Source organism: Panthera onca, chromosome F2, assembly GCF_046562875.1.
Source record: "Panthera onca isolate mPanOnc1 chromosome F2, mPanOnc1 haplotype 2, whole genome shotgun sequence".
NCBI classification, from domain to species: Eukaryota; Metazoa; Chordata; class Mammalia; order Carnivora; family Felidae; genus Panthera; species Panthera onca.
Genome location: NC_138356.1, coordinates 69282356 through 69308348, shown reverse-complemented (window position 1 = coordinate 69308348; position 25993 = coordinate 69282356). Strand labels below are relative to the sequence as shown.

The following is a 25993-nucleotide window of genomic DNA, read 5'->3' as shown; positions in this document are numbered from 1 at the left end:
ATACTCTGTCCATTTCCCTTGCAGCTAGAAGTAGTTATATGACACACAGTTGAAGCCTTTAAGAGGGATATACCAATTGAGGAGGTAGACCACATCCCTTCCACTTTCCGCTTTCCTTACTAGAATATAGATGTGATGACTGGAGCCACAGCAGCTCTTTTAAGACCAGGTGTTTTTACAAAAAGGAAAAAAAATCCCAAAGATACCGGACCTGATATTGTTGAGCCGCTAAGGCAATGACAGTGACCATCTACCTCCAGAATTGTTGTCCGAGAAAAACAGAAAATTGGTTTCAAGACACTGTTTAAAGTGAGCTGCTGTTTCACACAGCCAAATCTGATTGTAAGAGAAAGGAGTTAGATTTCTGTCACTTGTGACCTGACCAGTCCTGATCAGTGATCTGGTCTTTCCCCTACAGAGTCCTGTGGTCGGCTCTCCAGGTACCTTTAAGGTACATTGCTCTCCCTTCTCTCTGGCTCATGTGCCAACACAGTCATTTCCCTCTTTCACCTTAAAACAGGAAAAATAGGTAAATATTTTCAGAAAGTACTTCATTAAAACCCAAAGAAAAACACAAATAATTGCAAGAAATATAAACAGCATGAAATTGCCCTGTTCCTATCACATCTGATCCTCAACTCAACAGTTAAGCTTTATGAGCCCCCTCCTCTAGTCTCTTTATGGCAGTGGTTCTCAAAGAGGAGTCACCAAACTAGAAGCATCAGCATCACCTGAGAACTTGTTAGAGATGCAGATTCCCAGGCCCTACCCCAAACCTATGGAACCCAAAGCTCTGGGGATGGGGGCTAGCAACAAGTGTTCGAACAACGCTTGCAGGTGATTGTGATGTAGCCAGGGTTGAGAACCACGACCACATGATAAATATTTGCCAATATAATAAGACAATAGCCCGAGCTCCTTTTTTTTCTCTTTTTTAAATTTTTTCAATGTTTATTTACTTTTTGAGAGAGAGAGAGAGGGGGCACAGATGGGGGAGGGACAGAAGGAGAGGGAGACAGAATCCGAAGCAGGCTCCAGGCTCTGAGCTGTCAGCACAGATCCTAATGTGGGGCCTGAACCCATACAACATCATGACCTGAAGGGAAGTCAGACGCTCAACCGACTGAGCCACCCAGGCGCCCCCCCCACCCCCACCCCAAGCTCCTTTTCTTTAGATAGTATCGGGGAAAGCCTAGGGTTTGGAATCAAAGAGAATCTGGTGTCACATTGTGAGTCTGCTATATTAGCTGTGACATCCGGGGCCAGCTGATTAACCCCTAACTTCGTTATGGTCTTAAGTTCATTCGCAGGTAAAATTCACTACTTGTTAGGATTGTTTAAGACCGGCAAAATGCCTACCCACCATCCGGCCCAGGGCAGGTATTAAATACAGCCAGGTAACTCTGCCTTTAAAGCCTGCACCTTGGTTCTGTGGCCACAGGTCAGTCCAGCAACAAATGTTTGGTACCTGCAGCCAAATTACTTTCAAAACTAAAAAAGAAGTTCCATAAGTCCAGTTCAAATCTCCCAATGCTCCTACTAAATACTCCCCTTCCAGCCACGTGCCAAGACGAAGAGTCCACCTCATTTCTTAACTGATTTTCTGGAATTACCGGCACTCATCACGCCCCAGTGGTCTGGTCTTTCCTGGCTGAGGTGGGAGAAACAGCCCCCCTCTAGGGCATTTCCATCCTCCGCACCTCAGGGGCCTTCCTTCAATCTACTTCTGATGAACCCTAAACAGCCTTTAACTGTATTATAAATACTTTGCGAGTTAATCACATTCAGAAACAATCATCTGCTCGGAGGAACCAATTCAGGAACAGCGGAGTGTAAGACAGACACTTGACCACAGTTTATTTTTTTAATTTATTTTTTCTTTAAGTTTACTGTTTTGAATAAGGAATCTGCATCCATGATTAAAAGATTCAAAAAATATAAAAGAGGATATTATGCAAAATTATTCTCTTTCGTACCTCTGGCACTCAGATCCCTACCCAGAGGCAACTATGCTTCCCAGCTTTGTGAATGAACTTTCAGAATAGTCTACGTAAGGAAAAATCATGGGGAAAAAATATATAGTGATATATATATATGTATATATATATATATATATATACATATATATATATGCACATATATATATACGTATATATACACACACATATACATTACTCTGTTTTCCAAAAAAGTAATATATTATACATACCGTCTGCACCAAGAATATGGAAAGCATGGGCAGAGGAAGACTGAGTAACAGAAGACATTCGTAATCTTCAAAGTCCTCTATGGGGATGCCGGCGAGTTTGGATGATATCATCTGCAACATAAAAGAATCTTATCCTACGTCTCTTGTGTCTCTGGCTACACACACTCTCTTGATGATTATATCTGTGTGTGCATGAGTGTGCACGTGTGTGTGCCTTACTCTGCAAACCCACAAACACGACCACGCCATCTTTAAGACCACGCCATCTTTAAAATCAGACCAACGCCGGCCTGGTCACTCATCCGTTGCAGGTTAGACTTCTAGGCTCCGGGATGAGTTGCCTCTTGAAGGCCCTGTGCTACTGACTGGCTCCCTATTCACTTTTCTCACACCCAAGGCTGTGTACCGGGGACTCACACGTGACGTTGCTCAAGCCTTGAAGCCCAGTCTGCCTGACTGCACACCTCCTCCTCCTGCACCTCTGACGCCACTGACGAGCAGCTGATGGGATCTTAATCTGTCTCTCCCCATGTTTTACAGTTGGGGAAAATGAGAGGCAGGCCCAGGCCCAGGGAAATGCCCAAAGGCACACGGATAGCAATATACCCTGGCTCAGGACACTGGGATCAGCTTGGGCTTTGCTACACAAGAGCTGTGTTTTCTTGGTTCTGGGGCCTCAGTCTGAGTATCTGGGAAGGGGATGATAATAATTACATACAGAATAATTAAGATTATAAAAAATATATATGCAAAACACTAAATAATGTACACTATAGAATAATAAGCTTTCCAAATTTTAAGTTGCACCCCAATGTTTTTTAAAGAGGTTCAAAAACAAACAGAAAAAATGGGGTGCTTGGGTGGCTCAATCAATCAGTTAAGCATCAGACTCTTGATTTTGGCTCAGGTCATGATCTCCCGGTCGTGAGATGGAGCCCCGAGTTGGGCTCCATGCCGGGCATGGAAGCTGCTTAAGATTCTCTTTCTCCCTCTCCCCAACTCATGCATGTACACTCTCTCTCTCTCTCTCTGTAAAAAATAAACAAAGGGGCATCTGAGTGGCTCAGTCGGTTGAGCATCCGACTTCAGCTCAGGTCATGATCTCGCAGTCCATGAGTTCGAGCCCTGCATCGGGCTCTGTCCTGACAGTTCAGAGCCTGGAGCCTGCTTCAGATTCTGTGTCTCCCTCTCTCTCTGCCACTCCCCCGCTCATGCTCTGTCTCTCAAAAATAAACTTAAAAAAAAAAAAAAAAAGAAGTGGAAGGTATGGGAGAGACAGCCAACTAGTTCCTGGAGCCCAGTGAAGGCTTCCTTCCCTGGAGGTGTGATGAGCAACTAGGAACACCGGACACTTACCTACTTGCCGTTGACGTTGTAAAGGGAGAGCCAGGGCATACGTGACTGCTGCACCAAGGCCAAGCACTAGGTGAAACAGAAACTCACATTTCCAGGCATGTCTCCTCAATCACGCCCAGGGATCCCACGGAGCTACTCAATGCCACCGCAGCGCTGTGGTCACTTTCATTTCTGGGCTTCCAGATGCACAGGAACACAAGAGTCCCCCTCCTCTGCACCCAGGCCGGTCCTTCCACCTTTCATACTCAGGCCCGGGCATGACCGCTAGATGAAGTCTCCAGAGAAATAAGCCTCTGAGGATAATTTGTCAAGCACGCGATTCGGCGGCAGGGCAGGGAATCTTTCCTGACTTCTGCAGATAGGGGCTTACATCACAGCATGAAATTTGTTTACCCTTATCTTAGCACACAAGAACAAATTACCTCACCCTCGTTATAAATCCAGCAGCACTGCCTCTGTGAGGAGGTTTCCACGTAAATCTCCAGCAAACTCTACTTGGCTGACTGTTCCCTTTGTCTGCTGCCTTTTCCTGGCCCCAGCTCACAGGAACGTTAGCCTCACCAGTGGACACGCTGGTTTTCATCTGTAGAGATAACAGAAGAAAAGAAGGCAATCCAGCCGTGACTCTGAAACCTGACAGAAACCCCACCAGGCAGAGCAGAGCGTGTGTCCTCTCTCCCAGCTGAACTGCCATGGGTCCCTGACCCAGAGAGTGCCACCAAGCCCCAGTGAGATTTGCCCTCAACCTTCTGGGAAACCAGAATTTCCCAGTTTGCAGGGCCCCTTGTAGTCTTACTTGTTCAGGATGGGGGCTAGTATGAACAGATGGTCCTGAGTGGGGTGAAGAACCTGTCCAAGTGGGTTTTAAATGGCCTCAGCGGCCATTTAAATAACATGGATCAAACAGGGGAAGGGGGCCATACAGCTAAAAAAAAATGTGACCGTTGACGGGGTTTTGGGGTGATGGTGGGATTCGGAGCCGATGGTCAAGAAAGAATGCTTGAAGATGTCTTTGGTGCAAAAGGTGACTTTATTAAAGCATGGGGACAGGACCTGTGGACAGAAAGAGCTGCTTTCTTTCTTCTATATAGCTTCAGGTTCAGAGGGGGTTAGGGACAGTGTAAGTCTGTAAGGAATTTTGGAAGCAAGGTTTCTAGGACCTTGAGAAGCTAGCTGTTGGTAGGAAAATGTCATTTATTACTGTTTAGTAAAACCTCAGTCATGAGACCCTTCAGATGTATATCAGGGGCCATATGCATGGAGTATAATTGCCAGCATATACTTGGGAGTTAAAGATAAAGGAGATTTGCAAAGGAATTTTTATGTGTTTGAGGAGACTCACAGGATCCTAGGGGGGTCAGGATAATGTTAAGCTAAAATTCCCTTTTGCCCCTAGCAAAGTGTCATCATCGAGGCAGCTGAGCTCCTAGAGGAAGGTCACTCTGCCTGTTTCAAGGACTTGTCAATGGGCTGTAGGCAGTAAGGAAATTTCATTTTTCATTTGCCTTTGTTTCCGCATCACCATGGCCAGCACTCAAACCCCCTTACATCTTGATGAGGGTGTTATTAGGGCTCCAGGAAACGGATTCTATAGGTTGCTGGAGATTAGGCTATGGATAAGATTGCCTTTTTCTTGCCCTTTACTCAATTATCTGTAAACTGAAAGAGACTCCTATCAGTTTAACCATTTATTTTCTGTCCTTTCCTTTGTTCTTAGGCAGCGGGAGTGCCTGAGGAATATCACATATATTTCACCCTCGGGGGGGGGGTGGCGGGGGAGGCGGGTAGGCAGCAGTGCTGGCTTGCGCTTTGCCCTCTGCTTGCCATATGCTCCCTTATCAACCATCAAAGTAAACGTCCTTGGCCTGGATGCTTAGGCCTCAAAGACAATAGGCTGGCTTAGAAAAAAAAATTTTTTTTTAATCATTAACAATAACAATAGCTCCAGAGCCATTACCTTACAATGCAGGGCTCAGTAGGGCTCAGCTCATCTGGCTTTAACTCTCCACGTGTATTACCTGGCAGGGCTCACAGTAGCCCAGAGAGGGGTACACTGTTCACACTAAGGAACTGAAGCACAGAGAGGTTAAGTGAGATGCCCAGGGTCACACAGAAGTAAGAGATAAGAGCTTGATGAAAGCAGGTGGTCAGACTTCAGAGCCTATGTTCTGAGACAGTGCTTCCTACATGCTAACGTGCACAAGAATCGCCTGGTGACCTTGCTAAACTGCAGGTTCTGATTCAGTAGGTGGACTAGGAAGTGGGGGCCTGGGGGCCTGAGAGCCTGCATTTCCAATGAGCTCAGCTCCCAGGTGAGGACCATGCTGCCAGGTGAAAGACCACACACTGGGAGGAGGGGCAGTCTGACCCAGCACTGATGAGGGAGCAGAGGCAAGCTAGGGGCAAAGCACAGCTAATAACACCCCCACACCCAGGTGTGGTATATGTGATATTCCTCTGGCACTCCCGCTGCCCAAGAACAAAGGAAAGGGGAAAAAACCCAAATGATTAACTGATCGAGATCACAGTCTTGCAAGACAGGAGTCTCCATCAGTTTATAAATATCTTAGTGAATTACAAGAAAAAGACAATCTTATCACTAGCCTAATCTCTAGACACCTGTAGACTCAGTTTCTGGAGCCCCAACACCACGTTCCCCTCCCTAGTGATGTGGGGAAAAAGGCAAGAAGGAAGGGTCAGGTAAAATTAAATTTCCTTATAACTGCAGCCCATTGACAAATACTCGAGGCAAATACAGAGTATAACATTTCTCCGGGAACTCCCTACCGTCATAATGTTAAAGCCTTACTAGAGGAAAAACACACTTAGCTTCACAATAGCTAGGCCTCTGATGTCTTTTGAGTCTCCTGTAGCATAAGAAAGTCCCCCTAGGGGCTCCTGGGTGGCTCAGTCGGTTGAGCGTCCGACTTTGGCTCAGGTCATGATCTCACGGTCTGTGAGTTCGAGCTCCACGTCGGGCTCCGTGCTGACAGCTCGGAGCCTGGAGCCTCCTTCGGATTCTGTGTCTCCCTCTCCCTCTGCCCCTAACCCGTTCGTACTCTGTCCCCATCTCTCTCAAAAATAAATAAACATTAAAAAAAAAAAGTCCCTCTGGAGGCCCCCCTTTTGACCTCACCTCCCCCAACTCTATAAGATATAAACAGTGCAGCCCTTCCTGCCCACAGGTCCTGTCCCCCGCTCTAATAAAATCACCTTTTTTGCACCAAAGACGTCTCAAGAGTTCTTTCTTGGCCATCAGGTCCGGACCCCCATCACTCCAAAACCCCGTCAGCACCCTAAAGTGGAATGGGAGTAGGTCCGCCAACTGTTACCTGTCCACAGGGAAAGAACAAAAACTGGGAGTGAACCACTCGAAATTCTATAACTATTTGACAACTATTGCATATCTGTAAATCTAATAATCACTTTTTAAAAACTAGGGCTTGTACTCCTGTTATTATTTTTACTTCATTCTTCTGGTAATTGGTATCTATGTTCTTTGGCAAAGGTACCATGCACAAAAAGTTAGAAATTATAAACAAAGCAAGCCAACAAAACAAACAGCCTGGTCCTTCCCCACAGATAATGGGAAAATTCCTTCTCGCAATTACAAAACTGTACTGACTCCCCAATCGATGGGAAGTCTAGGACCATGGGATAAATGTCTGTCTTCCCCACCTCAATTTTGCTTCTCATAGGTTCCATTTCCTTGTGGTTTTTGGAGCAGTTCTGGCATATCTAGCCTCTCATGCAGAGGAAAACTGCCATCCATAAATAAAACCCCTCAAGTAATGTGAATTCTGTTTTGTGCCTTCCTACTAGTTTTAGAACATATGCCCAGTCACTCAACCTCTCTGAGGCTCCTTTTCCTCATCTGTAGAAGAAAGCCCACCCACCGTGTGGCAAAATGCGGTGAAATGCTGTAAAGCATGCACAGGGCTTAGTGCAACACCTGGAACTACCATTAGCAATCAATAAAGACCAGATACAATTATTATTGGGGGGGTGGGGGGGGAATCTGCAAGAAATAAATTCATAGCAGGTAGTCAATGACTCCACCAGCATTTTTGAGAAAAATACCCCTGACACTCTGCTAGGCACCGGGAAGGCAAGATGCTGTGTTTCTCTTAATAAAACTAAATTAATTTCTTTTCAACTAAGGAGAGTTGGCACCCAATTTCTCACAAAAGTCTACAACTACATGGAGATTTTAATCCTAACCACGAGGCAAGAAGAGTGCCCCGAGGCACCGCAAGATGTGCGATCACCAAGCAAAAATGTAATTATTTGTATTCTACTCCAGAAACTTAGGCAGGTAGGTGAACTAACACAGTTTAGGAAGATTTTCAATAACAAGGAAGGAAACAAAGCAGATTTTATTTAACCTTCGGTTAAGCAGAAATCCAGCTAACTAGAGATGGTCAAGGTGGAGTGTTCCTAGTTAAAGGCTGTCATATTCTGCCAGTAACTCATTTACATAATGACCCAGGAGGGAAGAGCCCCTGGGGCTTGTGGACAATGGAAAGAAAGAGGCTGAGTACAGTATTGGTAAATGTTGATCCAGTCCCTGACCACTTGGGCAGGAATTTGTAAATCACGAGGTGAGGGAAATTTGCCAGCTGGGAATGGGAATCTTTTCGACCTTGCCAAAATGGCAGACTTCTTCACGCTCAGGTTTGGTGTCGTGTTGAAGTGCCTACGGGGATGTAGCGATTCGGTACAGCACGCTGAAATCCAATTTATTTATCATAGTTGGCATGTCCCCAAAGCTCTAATGACTCAGACCCTCCCACAGTAATACGTTCATTTGTCAAATTAGTCAGGGTCCCCAGGTTGTTTCTTTTTGCCTCTCCCTGGGCTATCCTGATATAGAAAGTTCAGGTTCCTTTTCCCAGTGGGGCCAACTTCGATCAGGCTGCTACTGAAATCAGTATGGGTGTGCTAAATCCTAAGAAACCAGTCTGAAAACCTTGAGCTAGCTGCTCCGGGTAAAGCATGCCCCACTTAGAGGAGGAGGAAGAGGAGAAAGAAACACTTAAGGGGTGCATTTTGCCTTACCAAGAAGCTCCTTCCTGTTGTTGTCACATCAGTGGGGCAAATAGTGGTTGGAGCACCGGGGTTCCGGGTCCAGTGGGACTTGTATTCAGACCTGTCTCGGTCCATATTCTGTTGGTTGGCTGCTTTGCCAGCTCTGTGATAGGGACGGGTCCCTTTAGATGGTGCACTTTCCTCAGCTATACAGTGAGTATTAGACTCCTGATAGAACCTGCCCTGTGAGGTTGTGAGAAGGGTTAACCAGATAATGATTACAAAATTACCACAGTCCCTGGCACAGAATGAATTCTCCTGCTACCTCAGAGATAGGATCTCATCGTTTTGCTAGTTCATAGGAAAGAGTAGTATAACACACCGTCCCAAAAGATGTCACTTTGGCACAAGGATTGAGTTGAAAGCAACTGAGAAGAAGCAGATATAAGAAAAGTTCTCTGCCCTCTACCTCTCTGCCTGAAAACAGAACATAAATCCCCCTCGTTAAGGTGTCCCCTTTCCCCACTTCCTGTACCACTGGAGTTAAGATGGCACTGAGGAAATTTCCATTAGTTTCCCCATATATTTGCCTTCCCACAATTTGCTTTCCCTAGAAGCTCAAAGTCCTTTTTCTTTGTCACGTCACTTCTCTACAAAATTACTATACTTTGCTAAGATGTTATACAAGCCCAGGTTCCAACCACCCTTTTGATCTACTCATCACAGAGCACTCCTGTGTAGATGCGTGAAGCACACGTTAATAAGCTTTTATTTGTTTTTCTCTTGTTAATCTGTCATTTGCCAGTCTAATTTGAGGACCCCAGCCAATGAACCTAAGACAGGTAGAGCAAAATCAGTTGCTTCCTCCCCTACAATAGCTATGTACGGAGTGATTATAGCTTCTCCAGTTTGCAAACGCTAGGTAAACATAGCTATATAAGCTTATATAACTTATCCTTTGGGCTCAGTCTCTAAATATACTTCGTCTGGCATCCCCAACTGCGTTTAGGACTCTGAAGACAAAGGTTTAATTCTATGCATTCATTAATCCGTTACTTAAAAAAAAAAAAAAGTTTACTAAATACCTCCTGAGCTGTTCAGTAGATGCTAGTTGGTGTGATGGAGCCGTGAGCATCCGAAGGGCAAATATTAGGTTTTGTTCCCTCTGCATAGCAAGGGAGAACAACGGATGGCATAAAGTAGGCATTCAATATGGATTCCTGGAGCTGCACTGCCAGGCACAGGGGCTCACCGCCATGTGGAGCAGTGCACATTCAGCCCCTGCCACAGGGCCCAGGGCAGGGCTAGCCCGCAGGCGGGTCCTCACCATGTAGAGGGAGAACTCCATCCCATCTTTCGCTCCCGTAGTCTAGTTCGAGAACTCAGCCACCAAACTGGCAATCAACCCCAATGCCGTGAACTTTAGCAAAACCCTTTCTTGATATTTGTTCTCCTTAATAGGTCCTTATTGTATTCCTTTCTTTGTTTTTCTTTTCTTTTCTATTTCTCCTACTTCACCCATTTTACTCCATCTACTTCTTCCTGGTTCCCCTTCACACCTGGGGTTTACGCACTGAACACACACTTGAAACTCAAAATCATTTTTTGGAAGAAATGCTTCTCCTGAGTCACACCAAATGAGAATAGCAGGCTAATCCAAAGAAGGGTGTATTTACTCAGCACATATTTGTTAAGCATCTACCGTGTGTAGGACTCTATACTGGACGACGAGGGTTCAATAGTGACACATCAGTCTAGATTCCTTGAGACACAGGCAATGATGAAATAAGCAAATATAATCACTACTGTAATAAGTGTTATGTAGGAAACAAACAAGCTGAGGAAGGGTGAGGTGTGTAACAAGCTAGTTAGCAAAACCCCCTCTAAGGACTTGACTTAATTGGAGGCATAAAGAAGACAAAGGATTTAGCTTTGTTTAGAGTGGAATTCTAGAACATTCCAGGCCCAGGGAATGGATCTGTCAAGGCCTGAGGTAATCACAAGCCTGGTGTTGACAGGAAACCAAGGACTGACGTGGCTGGGACATACGTAGTGGGTAAGTGGGAAACTGAGAGGACATGATGTCGGAAGGGTGACGAAGAGTCAGATTCATGAATGAATGCAAAGGTAACAGGTGAGGGCCTCATCACCCACAGGTGGGACCAGGGGGAACGTGGAGTATGAAGACAAAGGAACTCTGCCATACTGGTTACTATCTGGGCCTGCTGGGCAGCTAGCTCGAGGTTACCCCTACTCTGTGGCACTGTTTTATGTCTGACTCTTGACTCCGCAAGGCACTAGCTGTGTTGCCATGGGCAAGATCCTTGAGGATAATGATAACAATGCCTACCTCGTAGGTGAAGGTCTTAGAATGGTGCTATGCATAGTAAGCATCTCACAGACGTTAGCTGCTACGATCTTATTTATTTGTTTGTTTACTACCACCTCTGTGAATTCTCCATCATTTGAGGTGTATGTAATCATCAAGCTCAAAGGCTCAGAAACCAACTCTGACAACTCACGGACAGTGGAGGGACTCAGCCCACAGAGTCAGAGGCATAAAGCCAGGCCCTCACCTCTCAGCTTACTGATTGACAAAAGGAAATATAATTATTAAGTCAATTTGTATTCTTTGTAAGCATGTCTTATGTGAGTCCCCAGATGCCTCTCAGAAGGTTGCTTAGCTGGCAGGGAGTAGCACATGCTCAGTAAAGTTAATGGCTGGTGTCCGGGCTCTGTAAAAAATATCTTTTGTTTAACCCAGGAGATCTAAGATATCACAATTCCAACATGTAATCACTCAGAAAAAAAAAAAAAAAAAGTAAGATATTTAAATTTTTTGTGTCATAGTGTAAGATTGGTGTGCATTTTACATTTACAACCCATTTCAGTTCAGACCAGTTACATTTCAGGTGCTCAATAGCCACATAGGACAGGTGGCTACCATGTTGAACAGGACAGAGCTATAATTTCTTGGTGCAATTAGCTGCATTACCTGTGCTTAACTTCTTAATCCCTCTGAAATTCAACTGCCTCGTAGAGTGCCTGGCACACATAGGTGTTTAGTAAATTTTATAAGTAATTGCTTATCTCTAAATTAAGAACAATCTTTTCCATGTGTCAAACACAGCTCTGGAAGCTGGGGATACCTCAGTGAACAAAACAAGGATCCCTGACTTCATAGAGCTTATGCTCTAATTAGGAGAGGTAATAAACAAAAATAATTAATAGAGAAATTAAAGTAGAATCCTAAAAGGTGACAAATGAGTTGAGTGATCAAGAAATTGATCAGGAAAGAATAAGGGGTATGTATGGGAAGCCATCTGGAATTTTAAATAGAGTTGTCAGGGAAGGCATACGAAGAAGCTATCATCTGAGTTAAGACCTAGCACACCATGAAGATATCTGGGGGGAAATGTTCCAGGTAGAAGGAACAGCAAATGTTAAGGCTGTGAGAGAGGAGCATGCCCATCACAGGAGAGGAATAGTAAGGTGCCCGTGTGTCTGGAGGTGTGCGTGAAGAGGTGCCAGAGAGCTAATGGGGAAGGCGGGCCAGGGCTTTCGGGACTATTTTAGGGACTTTGGCCCTTCTCCAGGGGAGATAGGGAGCCACAGGAGGGTTTTGAGCAAAGGAGTGATCTGGTTTGGCTCATAGTCTCATGGGATTGCTGGGGGCTGCTGGGTTGTGAACAGATTATAGTGGGGTGAGTTCCCCATGGGGTTCCCTTGGTCCCAGGCCTAGAAGTGGCTTGGGGAAAGCAGACAGAAATTGACCAACCAGATTTGTTGAGCCCTATGCCCCAAATCCTGGGTGGGTGGTCCTCCTAATCTGTCCTGAAAAAAGCCAAACTGAACAAATGCTGCCTTCCTCTCTCATGTCATCCCTTTTCCCTGGAAGCATGAAGAATGCCCAAGGAAAGAAAAGGGGGTTGGGTTCGCTGTGCTAAAGCTTTTCTCATTATTGACAGCCTTGTCTCCTCTCTAAATATCTCATCCTCCCCATTTTGCACAAGAAGTGCAAAATAAGATTCTTAGAATTTAGACTTTTTTTGAAATCTCTACATTTGGATTTGCAGAGATGCCAATATTTGGATTTATGGAGCTGTAATTTAAGCCAGTCTCTCCCCTGGAACCGCCTGGTGAAATGCATCTTTCATGAGGCTTCTGCAGGAGCCCAGCTACAAGCTCAGACTCCCGAGCACAAATCAAACTCTCCGGTTCAACATCAACAGTATGTTGTCAGGGGCCTCCCAAAACAGCAAGGATCTGGGGGGGACAGGCCTCCGTGTTTTCCCACTGGTGAGCCCTCTTCTGGAAAAAGGATTCAAAGCTTCCTTGCAGTTTGGCCACAGGGTGAATGAATGCACGGAGAGCTGATGGTTTGGGGTGGGTGGGGTGGGTAGCCGCCCCAGAGTCCTTCTCGGGGCATCTGGTCTTCATACCTACCCACAGGGCAGACTAGCTGTGGCCCAGCCTGCTGGGGAGACCCCGCTCTGATTGTCTGGGGGCGGGGTGGGGGGAGGGGACGCAAATAAAATATGGGAGCCGAGGAAAAGGATGCCACTCCCACTAGGCGGCCTCTGTGATTCCTTCCTTAATCTGAAGGTCAAGGAATAATTCAGTTAAAGTGCAAAACTCCTGCAGGTTTTAAAACCCAAGAGAGCCAGCCTAGGAGGGTGGGAAGAGCAGCTCACAGGGGAAGAGAGACCCAGCCCTTGCCTCCTGCGGAGGAGCCCATTACAAAAAGAGAAAAAAGAATGAATGCCAAAGCAGGTTATCTGTGTTGTCTTTTTCATGGGCTGGCCCTGCTCTTGCAGTTGCTGCTGTGTGTATACAACCTCACCTCTGTGAGGTAGGTCTGGACTAAAACACCTGACTCACCTTGCTCCTGTCCCATCCCTGCTCCACCCCCGGCAACACCCCACGGACGCCCTTGATTCAGGGAGGGCAATGACATCCATGTAGGGCAGCCAACTGTCCCAGTTTGCCTAGGATACGGGACTTCCCGTGCTAACATAGGGATCGTCTCAGGCACACCAGGACGAGGTGGTCACTCTACATCCAGAGGACATACCAGCCCACACCCTGGCCAATGTCTGAATGAACGTATATGCTGGTGTTCCTCAGGCAGCTTGATGCAGCATGGAAAGTAGACTTGGAACCAGCCGGATTTGGATTTGAATCCAGCTTCTCTCACAGTCAGCAAGATTCAGATCCCTGGGCCTTTGAGTGCTCATCTGGGAAATGTGAAAACACAGGATTGGTATGGAAATTTAGGAAGACCATTCCCACGACAAATGGTTATCCTTTTCCTCCCCATGTTAAAATCATCATCTGGCTCTTACATGATGTGTGAATAATGCCTGGCATCTCCACAGTCTTTAGGGTTTACAAGGTACTTCCACATAAACGGTCTCACTGGAGGATTCATAAGACAAGGAGTAGCAACAGCCCCATTTTAGAGACTGGGAAAGGAGGCCAAATGGAGAACAGAGGCTCCAAGGTCATATACCTGGCAAACAGGACGCCAGCCCAGGTCACCTGTTTCCATTCTGCTACCGCTCACTTCTTACGATCTCAACAAAACCTCAGCAGTGGGTAACAGGTGCAGGTAAGTCTGGGAGTTTCCCCAAATAAGAAGGTGTGGAGGAACCTGTTTTCCAGCAAATTCTCTCAGCTATCTGCTGCCACTGTAAGCCTGGGGCCCAGCCCGGGGGAACAGGCAGAGTTCCAGGCTGCCTAATCAGATAATTCTGCCCTCGTGCTCCTGTTTTCTACATTCTTGGAGTGAGCCATTCAAACCACTACACCTGCAGAGTCTGTGCCCATGCCTTGTCAGGTAGAAATGTCAGCTCTCGATTATTCCCTGCTGCTCTGGACAGGGATACTGTGAGAGTGACTAACTGGCATTCAACACAGCTTGTTTTTATTGAGCGCCTCCTCCAAGAAGGTGTGTGGGATGTGACATTTTGGGTCACTGCCGGGCTGGGGGGATGAAGCTATGGTGTGGCTAAGAATCCAAATGCAATGAACATGTCTTCAGTGAGTGGCTGCTCTTTGGGAAGATGCCTTCACGGGGCTTCATCCTTTGCCTGCCAGGCTCCATTCACATGGAGTGCCTTTTCTCACGCAGCCTGGCCCCTCTACTGGACGTGCATCCTCTCCCATACTTTTCTGGTCCATTTTCCAAGGGCCCTCAAACTTGAAAGCCTCCCACCTCTCTGACTGTACCTCCCAACCCAGCCCCTTGCTCACTGGCTCCTTTCTTTCTCCTGAACATCCCAATTCCTTCCCACCTTGGTTAGGAATGTGAAGGGAATGCCAAGGCCAGCTCAAGTTCCCCTTCCGCAGGAGTCCATCTCTGACCATCTTATCCAAAGTAGGTCACCACCCCAACAGCCTCTCTGTAGCCACAGTTAATCCCATTAGCCTATTTTAGTTTCTTCATGGCCCTTATCTCTCAGAAATCCTAATTCATTGACTTACTTGCCACCCCTCCCCCTGTCAGTGTATAAATGCCATCAGAGAAAGGACTTTTTCTACTGCGTTTTGTCTCTGGTGCCCAGTAAAATCAGCAAAACTCAAGAATTTGTCAAATCTTAAAACAAAGTGGTTATGAGCACAAGCCTCGAAGTCAATGGGACCTGTGAAACTGTCCCGCTTGCTGGGAGAAGTCATCTAGCCTATCTAAATTTAATAGAATAATAGAGTCAAGAGCTCACTGGTCATTGTCATTATTAATCTAGGGTTGTGTCACCCCCATGAGTCCAACACCCTTGATGGCAGGCATTTTGACACTCATTTTTATACCCACATGCCTTGAAACTTCTCAGCACCCTCTACTTCCTCTTCCTTCAGGACATGTCATACTGTCCTAAGAAGTCTACTTATTTCTCTGTCTCCTCCACTACACTGAGTTCCATGGGGACATGAATATGTATAAAACCTGGTTTGGTGCCTGTTGAACTTGTAGAATGAATATGTGGTGGGTAAGACAAGGAGGTACCTAGTAGGTCTTCAAGAAACATGTTTTCAATCAAGCTCTCCCTAGAAAAGACATTTTAAGTACATGAATCAAAGAATAATACCAGGTGGTATATGATCCACTGCTGAATTATATATAATGAAGTGATAAAAGGGATAGTGGTAGAATTTGAATGGCAGAGATGGCCAACACAGAGATTCTCCGGGTCGATCAAGGAACCAGGTAGGTGAGGTGGTAAGACAGGACTGGGGCCAACTGGAGTCTACATCTTGTCTCCAAGGCAACCATCACTTAGTTCTAGCTCTTTGATGTTATCGTGGAACGTGGGCCTGATGGGCTCATATAGTTTTTTCAAGTGAAGTTGGAAATCGAAACATGAGATTTCCCAAGTGTAATTAATTAAATGATTATTGGAGATGAGCAAAGTATGTTTGGGAGCCCTATACAACCTCTGACCAAGATGATCAGATGGCAGTTGGGACCCCCAAACAGGAATTAACAGAAGCTACCCAGGAGGCAGGTGATGGCCAAGGTTCCAGCAATGCATCCATCAAGCATTTATTGAGCACTTACTAAGTACCAAGCAAGCATTGGGATATAAAAATGACTCAGCACAAGTTTTCTCTGAGACTTTATAGTTGGTCAGTTGAAGAAACATTGCTGAGCCACTATCACATACCTGAACAGAGCTCCTCAAGACAAGGGGACAGACATCTAGACAACGAGGTGTGGTTTCCTAATTATTATTAGATCTTTGTCCCAAAGTGCTGGCAGCAAACTGTCATACCACCGCATCCTTCTATGGATTCTCCCATCCCTAGCCAACCTACCTACCCAGTAGCAGCTAAGAGCAAAGTGGCCTTATCACTGCTGGTGCCTGTTGAACTTGTACAATGAACGTGTGGTGTATAAGACAAGTCTCCCAGTCTAATAGACATGGGATGAGTCACCATTGCCTCTAGAAGCCTAACCCCTCCCTATAAAATGGGTACCTACATTGACACAAAGCTTTCAGGTAACAGCAGCACCTCAGAACATGTGCCTCAGGCTGTTCAGAAAATATTTAAATTTAATCTTCACAGCAGGCACACAGAAGTCTCTTTTTGGTCTAACTTGTACTGTGATTTTAGACTTGCTGAAGGACTAACTTCCATCACAGCCCCACCAATATTGATCGTTCGGGCTCAAAAGGACCTAAGTAGATTGATTTTTTTTTTTTTTCTCTCTCTCAAACTAAAAAGGATCGCAGTAGCGTTAGTATATGCCTGTTTCCACTGGTTGGTATGCACACTGAATAAATAATAGCGTTACCTGGAAAAATTTAGTTAAAAGAAACAGTGATGGAAAACAGGGTAGAAGAGGTCTTAAATTGCATTCTTAATTCCACCAGGCATTAGTCTGGTGTTCCAGTGACTGCCTAAGCTTGTCTATTAACAATGCCCCACCCCCACTCCAATCTAGACCTATTCTTTTTTAAAAGACAAAGAACATTTTGGTAACCTGCATCTTAGGTACAAACAAAACAAAACACAAAACACACATACACAAAGAAACAAAAAGCAAAATCAGCATGGAGGAAGTGTCCCCTGGTAGTGAAGGTTAATAGGCAATGCTCCTCTCCTGTCACTTCCTTCTGTAAACCAGCAAATAGGAAATACATCTAGGAGGGGCCTCTGCTAATTTGTTTTTAATTTAAGGACAATTAGACAATCCCTACGTCCCCTAGCCCCAAGAAAAACAAGGAGAGCTGAATGCTTTCTCTCACTACCGGATGACCTGGTAACATTCGAAACAAAGAGATTATGAAATCAACTTTGTGCTAACTTCCAGGGACATCTAATAAATGGAGCGCAGGGCTTGAAAGCAAGCCAGCAACTTAGTCTTTGTTCTGTTTTATTCTGTTTCCTTTCTGTGAACTTTTTTTTCCCGTTCTAGGAACACCTCTAAACTGAGCTGTCCTAGCAAAACATTCTTTTCTGTGACCTCTGGCAAGAAATACAATCTAGAGAAGAGAAGAGAAGAGAAGAGAGAAAAGAAAAGAAAAGAAAAGAAAAGAAAAGAAAAGAAAAGAAAAGAAGCAAACGTCTGTTTACTACCTAATGACTATTCCTCCCTCTCCAGGTACTCTAGGAAAGAAGAGGAGAAGAAACACAACAAACACCAAACTCTTATTTTCTCTCTCATCTCTGCAAAGGCAGGTGGCGTATGCCTTCCAATTTCTTCTTAAAGCCATCAGCTGGGAAAAATACAAACTGAGCAAGCAGCAAAGACCCCCCACTGCAAGCCTTTGCTCTAAGAAGGCAAGTAGGGTTCCCAGTGGCCAGCGCAGACGGCGGCGACCAGTGTCAACCAGCCCGCCCGCCCGCCGGTTGATTACTTACCAGTTGGATTTAAACCCGCTCCGACGTGGGGGCGTGGTCTGGGCGGAGCCTCGCGGCCCGGGTGGGCGGGGCGGGGGCGGGGATCCCGGAGGCTCTGCGCCGTGTGGGAAAGACCTGGGCTCCGGGAGCAAGCGTCTGTCTCTTTAAATGCCAGGGGCTGCGCTCCCGCCCGGGGAGCCCGGAGCCGGATCTACAATCCCGTCCCTCCCGCTCCGGCGCTTGTTGCTCGCCGGGTCCGAGCCGGAGCTGCCGCCGCCGGGCAGCCTGGCTGCTTCCTTCTCCGCCTTCTCGCGTCCCATCTGCCCCCGAGAGCAGGTTGAGGGGGAACAGGAGTCCCTGCAGGAGGGAGGGGGTCGGTGTAAACAGGTATTGCCCCCCACCTTCATATCTTGGGGCGCTACGTACCCGCGGGGGCAAGACATGCGTCGCTTCCCGCTGCCCAGCCTCGCTGCCACCCGCGCCTGGAGAGGAGGGATTGCGGATCCCACACCTGCAAACTCACCCTAGAAGTCTCAAGGTGCGGTTGGGGGGGAGGGAGGGGTAAACTCCCCAAGGCCTCCACCTCTCTGCGGGTGAGTTTTCGCAGGTAACCCGAAGCCCTAGGGCAGGCGCGCGGGGGAGGGGCGGGCGAGACGGGTGGAGAGAGCGCCGCAGGTGAGCCTGGTAGGGTGGTTCACCTGCCCCGGACGATCTGCGGGATCCTCGCCGGTTTCCCCGAGGATGGAGGCCTGGGGGGCGTCTCAGGGGCTAAGTTAGGGCCCAGGGGTGAAAAGAGGATGAAGAAAAGGGGGATTGGAGTAAAGTTTCTCGTCTTTACTCCCTCCTGCCTGGGCTCGGCAGGTAGGGCGCCGGCGGAAGCTGTTGGAGCTGCTGATGCAATGGGCTTTTGCCCGGGCGAGGTGAAGTGCTGGGGGCGGGGTAGAGCTAGAGTTGCCCGGCCTCGCGTGACCGTGACCCTAGAGGTGGAGAAATGAGGGAAGGCTCGCCGCAACCGAGCCTCCCCGTAAAATGGCTCCAGCTGCTGGGCCCCCAGCCATTCTTCCTTCTCTTAAGAAATCGTCCCTTTCACGGAGGGTCCTACATGGCTTCCTTGCTTTCCTCTTCCAACAGGTGGCCTCAGCCCCTGTCCGGGGACCCGTGCCAATGACCCTAGTGGTGGTTTCGCTTTCTCCCCTCTCGGCTGTGTGAACGTGTATCCGCAGCGTGATGGGCAACCAGGTGGAGAAACTGACCCACCTAAGTTATAAGGAAGTTCCCACGGCCGACCCGACTGGCGTGGACCGTGACGACGGGCCTCGCATCGGGGTCTCCTACATTTTCTCCAACGACGATGAGGACGTGGAGCCGCAGCCGCCGCCCCAGGGGCCGGATGGCGGCGGCGGCGACGGCTTGCCCGACGGCGGCGACGGACCGCCACTGCCGCCGCCGCAGCCGTACGACCCGCGGCTGCACGAAGTGGAGTGTTCCGTGTTCTACCGCGACGAGTGCATCTACCAGAAGAGCTTCTCGCCGGGCTCCGCGGCGCTGAGCACCTACACGCCCGAGAACCTGCTCAACAAGTGCAGGCCTGGCGACCTGGTGGAGTTCGTGTCGCAGGCGCAGTACCCGCACTGGGCTGTATACGTGGGCAACTTCCAGGTGGTGCACTTGCACCGGCTGGAAGTGAGCAACAGCTTCCTGACCGACGCGAGCCAGGGCCGGCGCGGCCGCGTGGTGAACGACCTGTACCGCTACAAGCCACTAAGCCCGGGCGCCGTGGTGCGCAACGCGCTGGCACACGTGGGCGCCAAGGAGCGCGAGCTGAGCTGGCGCAACTCCGAGAGCTTCGCCGCCTGGTGCCGCTACGGCAAGCGCGAGTTCAAGATTGGCGGCGAGCTGCGCATCGGCAAGCAGCCCTACCGGCTGCAGATCCAGCTCTCGGCGCAGCGCAGCCACACGCTCGAGTTCCAGAGCCTGGAGGACCTGATCATGGAGAAACGGCGCAACGACCAGATCGGGCGCGCGGCGGTGCTGCAGGAGCTCGCCATGCACCTACATCCGGCCGAGCCGGACGAGGGCGACAGCGATGCGGCGCGGACTACGCCGCCTCCCGGGCGCCCCCCTGCGCCCGGACGGGAGGAAGAGGCCCGAGAGGCGGCGGTGCACTGAGGCGCGAGCCGAGTGCTGAGCCTTGAGAGGGAGCCGTTCGCCGCGGCCGCCACCCCCTCCCTCCTCTCACTCCCTCCTCCAGCACCTTCGGGGCCCCATCTGGGCTCCTGGGCCCTTTGGGAAAAGGAGAGGTGGCGAATTGCGCAGCCAGCTGTGGCTTGAGCTTTTATCTTGGACGGAGGAGGAAGAGGGAGCAGGTAGGAGCACTTTGGCCGGGGCGGGGGTGGGGGGGGGGCACGTCCTGCCTGCCCGCTGGCTCTTTCTTTCTGAGGTGGGCCAAAAGGTGGACTTGCCTGACACTTCATCCCTGCTGGCCCTGGCTCCAAAATCGACCCTTAAGCACTCGCCCTTGGGGGTGGAGGGAAGTTCGGAGTACTAGGGCCGGCCGTTGCCTAACCAACCCCCCCCCCCCGCCCCGCCCCACTTCCTCCCCTCCTCTGAAGGCCTGAAGGGTGCCCTGTACTGCGGCCTGGGCGGCGGTGCCCCGCCAGCTCGGAGAGCCACAGATCTGCTACCGCCACTCCCCAGGGGTGTGTGTGGTACCTGGGAAGCTGGGGATTCCTGGGGTGTAAGGCCGGAGACCAGGCCCAGGTGCAGGAGCAGCAGACTACAGCAGGGCAGCCCCCGCCCCGTGAAGGGTGATAAATAGTTGGGTAAACTTGGGCTACAAAACAAAGACTTTGCTACCTCCCCCCTCACACCCCCCGCCCGCAAGTAATTCATCATCTGGCGCTGGCTTCTAGCAGAGTCTCCTGCTCCTTCCTGCTCCAGCCACCACTTCCCAGGTTCCAAGTAAATCATTGTCACCGACCAGCTAGGGGAAGGATTCAATTATGGTTCTGTTTTGCCGCCTTTGTTTCTCACCTGCTATCGTGGGCACTTGCAGCCTCGTTATCAAAGGAGGGAATAGCCCTTTGTGTCTCAGATCTAATTAAACCTGCTTGGCTGTGTTCCTCAGCAGGTCACCCAGGGGCTTGGCTGGTGCCACCCCATAAAGTATCCACTACAGAAGCAGCCAAATGGGGTTGCCCTGGCAGGGATTAGTTAATCTCCCACCCATCACCCTAACCCCCTTCCTGAACAGTGAAGGTAACCTTTTTTAAAATGTAAGGCTTTGGTGGTGGGCCTGTAATTTTTTTTTTTTCCCTCCTCACTGTTCCTCCCCCTCACTTTCGCTTTTATTCTGCCCCAGATAAAATCTTAGGCTTGAAGTGGGCTCAACCATAAGGTGTTTGTTTCGCTAGCCACACCTGATGCAATTTAATTCAAGATGCAAAGTCTTGTTCTGTTGCAGCAGTGTCTTTGATCCTTGGAGAACACCCCTTCAGAGCGCTTTTGCAATTCAGAGGGGTGACAGCCATCACAAATTAAATGCCACCTGGTGTAGTCAGCACCAAATCTGGTGACAGTCCTAAGGCACGGGTTAGGGTTGTGAGATCTGTCAGCCACAGGCTGGCCTATACCGTTTGGATCTGCTGCTGATCCTGTGTGCTTTACTGTGGGACTTTTAGAGCATTTTTACAACCCATCTCTTGTATTCCTGTGAGCTCTTTGATAGTGTATGCCCTTGATTTCACAGTTCTTCTCTGCTGCAGATTGGCATTGCTAATGCCATCTCAAAAGTTGAGTGAAGTTTTTCTTTCTCTTGGGAATCCTTATAGATGAACACTAAACAAGTCCTTTTGTGAATGACTCACAGTTGGATTGGAATTCTGTGTGAACGTCCTGTTGTGGTCCTTGGGCCTTCTCCCCCGGGGATTTCTAACTCATGGCAACAAGACTTGAAGGACGTCCTGGTATACTTTTTTCAAACTTGGAAGCTGAGGCCATAATTTTTAAAAGCCTAGACCGTCGTAGCACCTCAATGTGAAATAATTTAATTTCAGGGACATTAGCTGTGTTCCCTGTTCTCACAAGGATCACCAAACAGGTCCTGTCACTTTGCTAAAGATGAACCACACTCAGCCCTAGTCTGGAACTTTGGAGAGCTACCAGTCACCTGTGGAAATGTAGATCTAGTTTTCCATGCTTAATAATGTCACAGTTTCACGTCTACATTCTTTTGCTCATGGAAAAGCAGAGCCAGGTAAGAGACCTTTAGGAGAGCCTAACATACCTAACAGATCTGGATTTTCTTTTATGCTTAACGCAGTAGTCGAAAGACCAATGTGCGGACAGCCAGAAGGAGAAGAACAGAACGGCACTTTCTAGCAGTTTTGGGCTGGCTAGCCAGCTTTCACTCCCCCATCTCTGTGTCCCTCCTTTGCCCTCAGTTGGAAAGTGAATGTCATTGGTCACATGGAGGTAACAGCAGTGACAGTCTGTTAAAAAGGAACTGCTTTTGTGTTTGTTTTTAAGTTTTTACTTATTTATTTTGAGAGAGCGAGCACGAGTGGGGAGGGGCCGAAAGTGAGGGAGAAAGAATCCCAAGCAGGCTCCGCACTGTCAGCGCGGAGCCTGACACGGGGCTTGAACCCTCGAAGCCATGAAATCATGACCTGAAGTGAAACCAAGAGCCACCCGGGCGCCCCAGAGGAACTGCTTTCTGTGAGAAGTCTCACCTTGAAGGAAGAACTTGTGAAATCCGCGCCCGTTGTATCATTCTGCCTCCAGAGAAGAGGTTTTTGTGAAAATGAACCGGACGAGAAAATCTATCTACTCTGGATACGGCTTTCCCATGTAACGCATGTGTCTTTACTGGCTACCCGAGAAGTGAAGTGTGTAAATACAAAGAAGGATTTCACTGGAAGTTTTGTTAGAGTTCTAATGCTTTAAAGGAGCAACCAACCAATGAAGGCTCCAAGAAAGGGGGGGTGGGGGGGGGACTCCATCAACTCCGCTCTTTCCTCAAGGTGGCAGTGTTGTGGATAAGTGAGTTCTTCATGTCCAGGCTATGGCTACATCCGGCACTTTAAAAAAAAAAAAAAAAAGATATATTTAATAATTTCTGTTTCTCCCTTGTAATAAGACTTCAGAACTATTTTGCGCTGTGAAGTATGTATGTTCTCTGAAAGAAAGAAATATTGATTCTGACGTTCTTGAGAAGCTGTGGCAGGGATGAACAGGGCCGCGGACCGGACCGAATACTAAAAAAGTAATGAAACAAATTCTATTTTCTTATTTGAGCAAATATTTTATTGAGACTGCTTATGTATGTCAGAGAAGCCCACAACTTCAGCTACACGACTTTTTGTATTGAAAGAACTACTTTTTGTAGCTTTTATTCCACATGTGATTTCAAATGACTTTATAGCACTAAAATGCCTAGCAGAAGACTTTACACCAGACCTTTAAGAAAGTTTTTAGTTTTTATGAAAAAAATGACACTTCGGTGGTTAACACTTCTCGTGTGTTTGGTGCTTCTGGCCCTAAGAGCACCACTAGACAACACGACAACCACATGGAAACATATTTTTGGAAGCAAAACTTTAATTTTATATGACATATGCTATGGAGAGTGAAGAAAATTTAATGCTACTTGTTTTCTATTTTTTTTTTTTCTTAAGATGGAATTCACTGTGTCAAAGACTCTTGATATTATGTGATTGTCTAACCATTTTTTAAAATATAAATGAGAATAAAATCTCTTGTGATCATGGTCCTTGAACGGTTTTGTTTGAAAAGTTATGTTTTATTTGTGAATTTTTTTTTTCAAATCGTGGTAGCTATGAACTTGACTGGTTTATTCAGATTTTCACCATGTTCTCTTCTTAGCTCTAATTCCCGTGACCCATGGGGAATTCCTTTGACTAATACGGCAAATTCTCTGTGTGTTTTATTTCCTGGTGAATTGTGTAAACTGTATTTTTGTTGAAGATTGTACGTTAAATCAATGTTACGTTCCCATACCACTTCTTGAGAAGGAGGTTCCGATTTGAAATTGTATCATTTCCTTCAAAATGAAGGGCAGTGTTTAGTTAAATAAAAGACTGATGACCTCTTTTGAACTACTTCCTCTTCACTATCTTATTAAAATAAAATCTGTCAAGTCCTTTTGAAAAGCGCTCTGAGGGTTTCCAATAAACCATCCATTAGTGTTAACCGGATTTATATTTTTTTCCCACTTGTATACCTTTTTCTGCCATATGCGGTCCAAAATCAAGCTGCAATTTTTCTGAGAATGTTAGTGTGTTTCATCGTTACGTTGTTCAGTAAACATTTTGATGAATTCATTTAGTGACAAAGCCCACCCTCCGTTTGCGGTGTGAGAATTTCATCACCCGTCGCTTCTAGGTTATCAGTGTTCATGAAAAATGTCTCATAAACATAAATTTTCTGAGCGCATTGATTTTCAGAATCAATGGGAACATTGCTGATCACTCCGCTCCCCTGTTGGAGTCTACACTGGGGCATTTTGGTATTAAGATCAGTTGCATCTTAAGTAGTTTCAGAGTCTCAGACAAAGGGAGTGTGCTCCTTGGGTAGCTGAATTACAGAAAATGGGCAAATGTGACCATATGGCCCTGTTGGCATAGTAAGGAGGCAGGTGCCAGCAGTTGGTAGAGGAGCAGATGTGGCATCTGGGACTGGTGTGTGGGAGGTGGCCAGCACCTGAAACCATTGCCACAGACCTGTGAGATTCAAAAGCCTGGGCTTTGTCAACAGGCTCCTATGAAGAATGTAAATAGGAAGAAAGGTGAATGCAGAAGGGAGTAGGAAGCTCCATGGCGGGGAGCCCATTTATCCCCAGAGTGGGAGTCCTCAATTTATCATGGTTCTCACTGCACAAAGTAAAGGGAGGGGACCCTAATACGGAATGTGCATTTATACTTGGGTGATCTTGGTGTAGGCTGCTGTTCCCATTTCCTCTAAGTGGACTGAGCCTGCCTAATGTAGGAAAATGACATGTTTGGAGGCATTTAAAAGGACCTCCAAAATGAACAGGCCCAGAATATGTGCAGAAGGGCTTTTATTTCCTTTTACTGAATTAACTGGGAAAACTGCTTATTGAACGAATGTAGCAATTTTATCTGCAGAGTAGATGCAAGAGTGATTAGGGTATATTTGCGAGCACAACAAGATACTACTAGCTATTTATGAAGGGCTGGAGGGTGTTGAGCTCTAGTCTAGGTACTAGAACACAGGTTACAAGCAACACCTTGAGAGATAGTCCCTGCCCTGGAGTTTGTTTCTCAGGGCAAATCAATTTCACACCTATGTTTAGGACAGATTCTAATCAAAGATAGCCCTGGAAAGTGCTGATGGTTGGTAGGTCTTCAAAGAAAGCAGATGGGTGTAGGGTTTTTTGTTTTTTTTTTTTTTAATTTTATTTTTTTATATTTTAAAATTTACATCCAAATTAGTTGGCATTTAGTGCAACAATGATTTTGGGAGTAGATTCCTTAGGGCCCCTTACCCATTTAGCCCATCCGCCCTCCCACAACCCCTCCAGTAACCCTCAGTTTGTTCTTCATGTTTATGAGTCTCTTCTGTTTTGTCCCCCTCCCTGTTTTTGTATTATTTTTGTTTCCCTTCCCTTATGTTCATCTGTTTTGTCTCTTAAAGTCCTCATATGAGTGAAGTCATGATTTTTGTCTTTCTCTGAGTAATTTCACTTAGCATAATACCCTCCAGTTCCATCCATGTAGTTGCAAATGGCAAGATTTCATTCTTTTTGGTTGCCAAGTAATACTCCATTGTATATATATACCACATCTTTATCCATTCATCCATCGATGGACATTTGGGCTCTTTCCATCCTTTGGCTATTGTCGATAGTGCTGCTATAAACATGGGGGTGCATGTGTCCCTTCGAAACAGCACGCCTGTATCCCGTGGATAAATGCCTAGTGGTGCAATTGCTGGGTCCTAGGGTAGTTCTATTTTTAGTTTTTTTGAGGAACCTCCATACTGGTTTCCAGAGTGGCTGCACCAGCTGGCATTCCC

General features: G+C 47.2%; 1 protein-coding gene and 1 long non-coding RNA gene across 14 annotated transcripts in view; one reads left to right on the top strand and one right to left on the bottom strand.

Annotated features, from left to right (window-relative positions):
• Positions 1–2115: 2115 nt before the first annotated feature.
• Positions 2116–18557, bottom strand: LOC144615094 (uncharacterized). Its single transcript, XR_013553512.2, has 5 exons — positions 18462–18557; positions 17960–18295; positions 6779–6897; positions 3993–4148; positions 2116–2320 (listed from the first exon to the last, which is right to left on the bottom strand). It is a non-coding gene; the product is annotated as an uncharacterized LOC144615094 (long non-coding RNA).
• LRATD2 (LRAT domain containing 2) overlaps positions 18110–25993 on the top strand; it is a 135342-nt gene continuing 127458 nt past the window's right edge. For 8 of the 13 annotated variants that reach the window (XR_013553502.2, XR_013553506.2, XR_013553505.2 and 5 more), the window contains exons 1-2: positions 18111–18476; positions 19070–20304. Coding sequence is in view for 1 of the 13 variants with exons in the window: in XM_078441705.2 (XP_078297831.1) it covers positions 19166–20107 (942 nt within the window). In the remaining 12 variants the exon portion in view is untranslated. The other 5 variants (XR_013553507.2, XM_078441705.2, XR_013553510.2 and 2 more) reach the window with 5 other exon arrangements.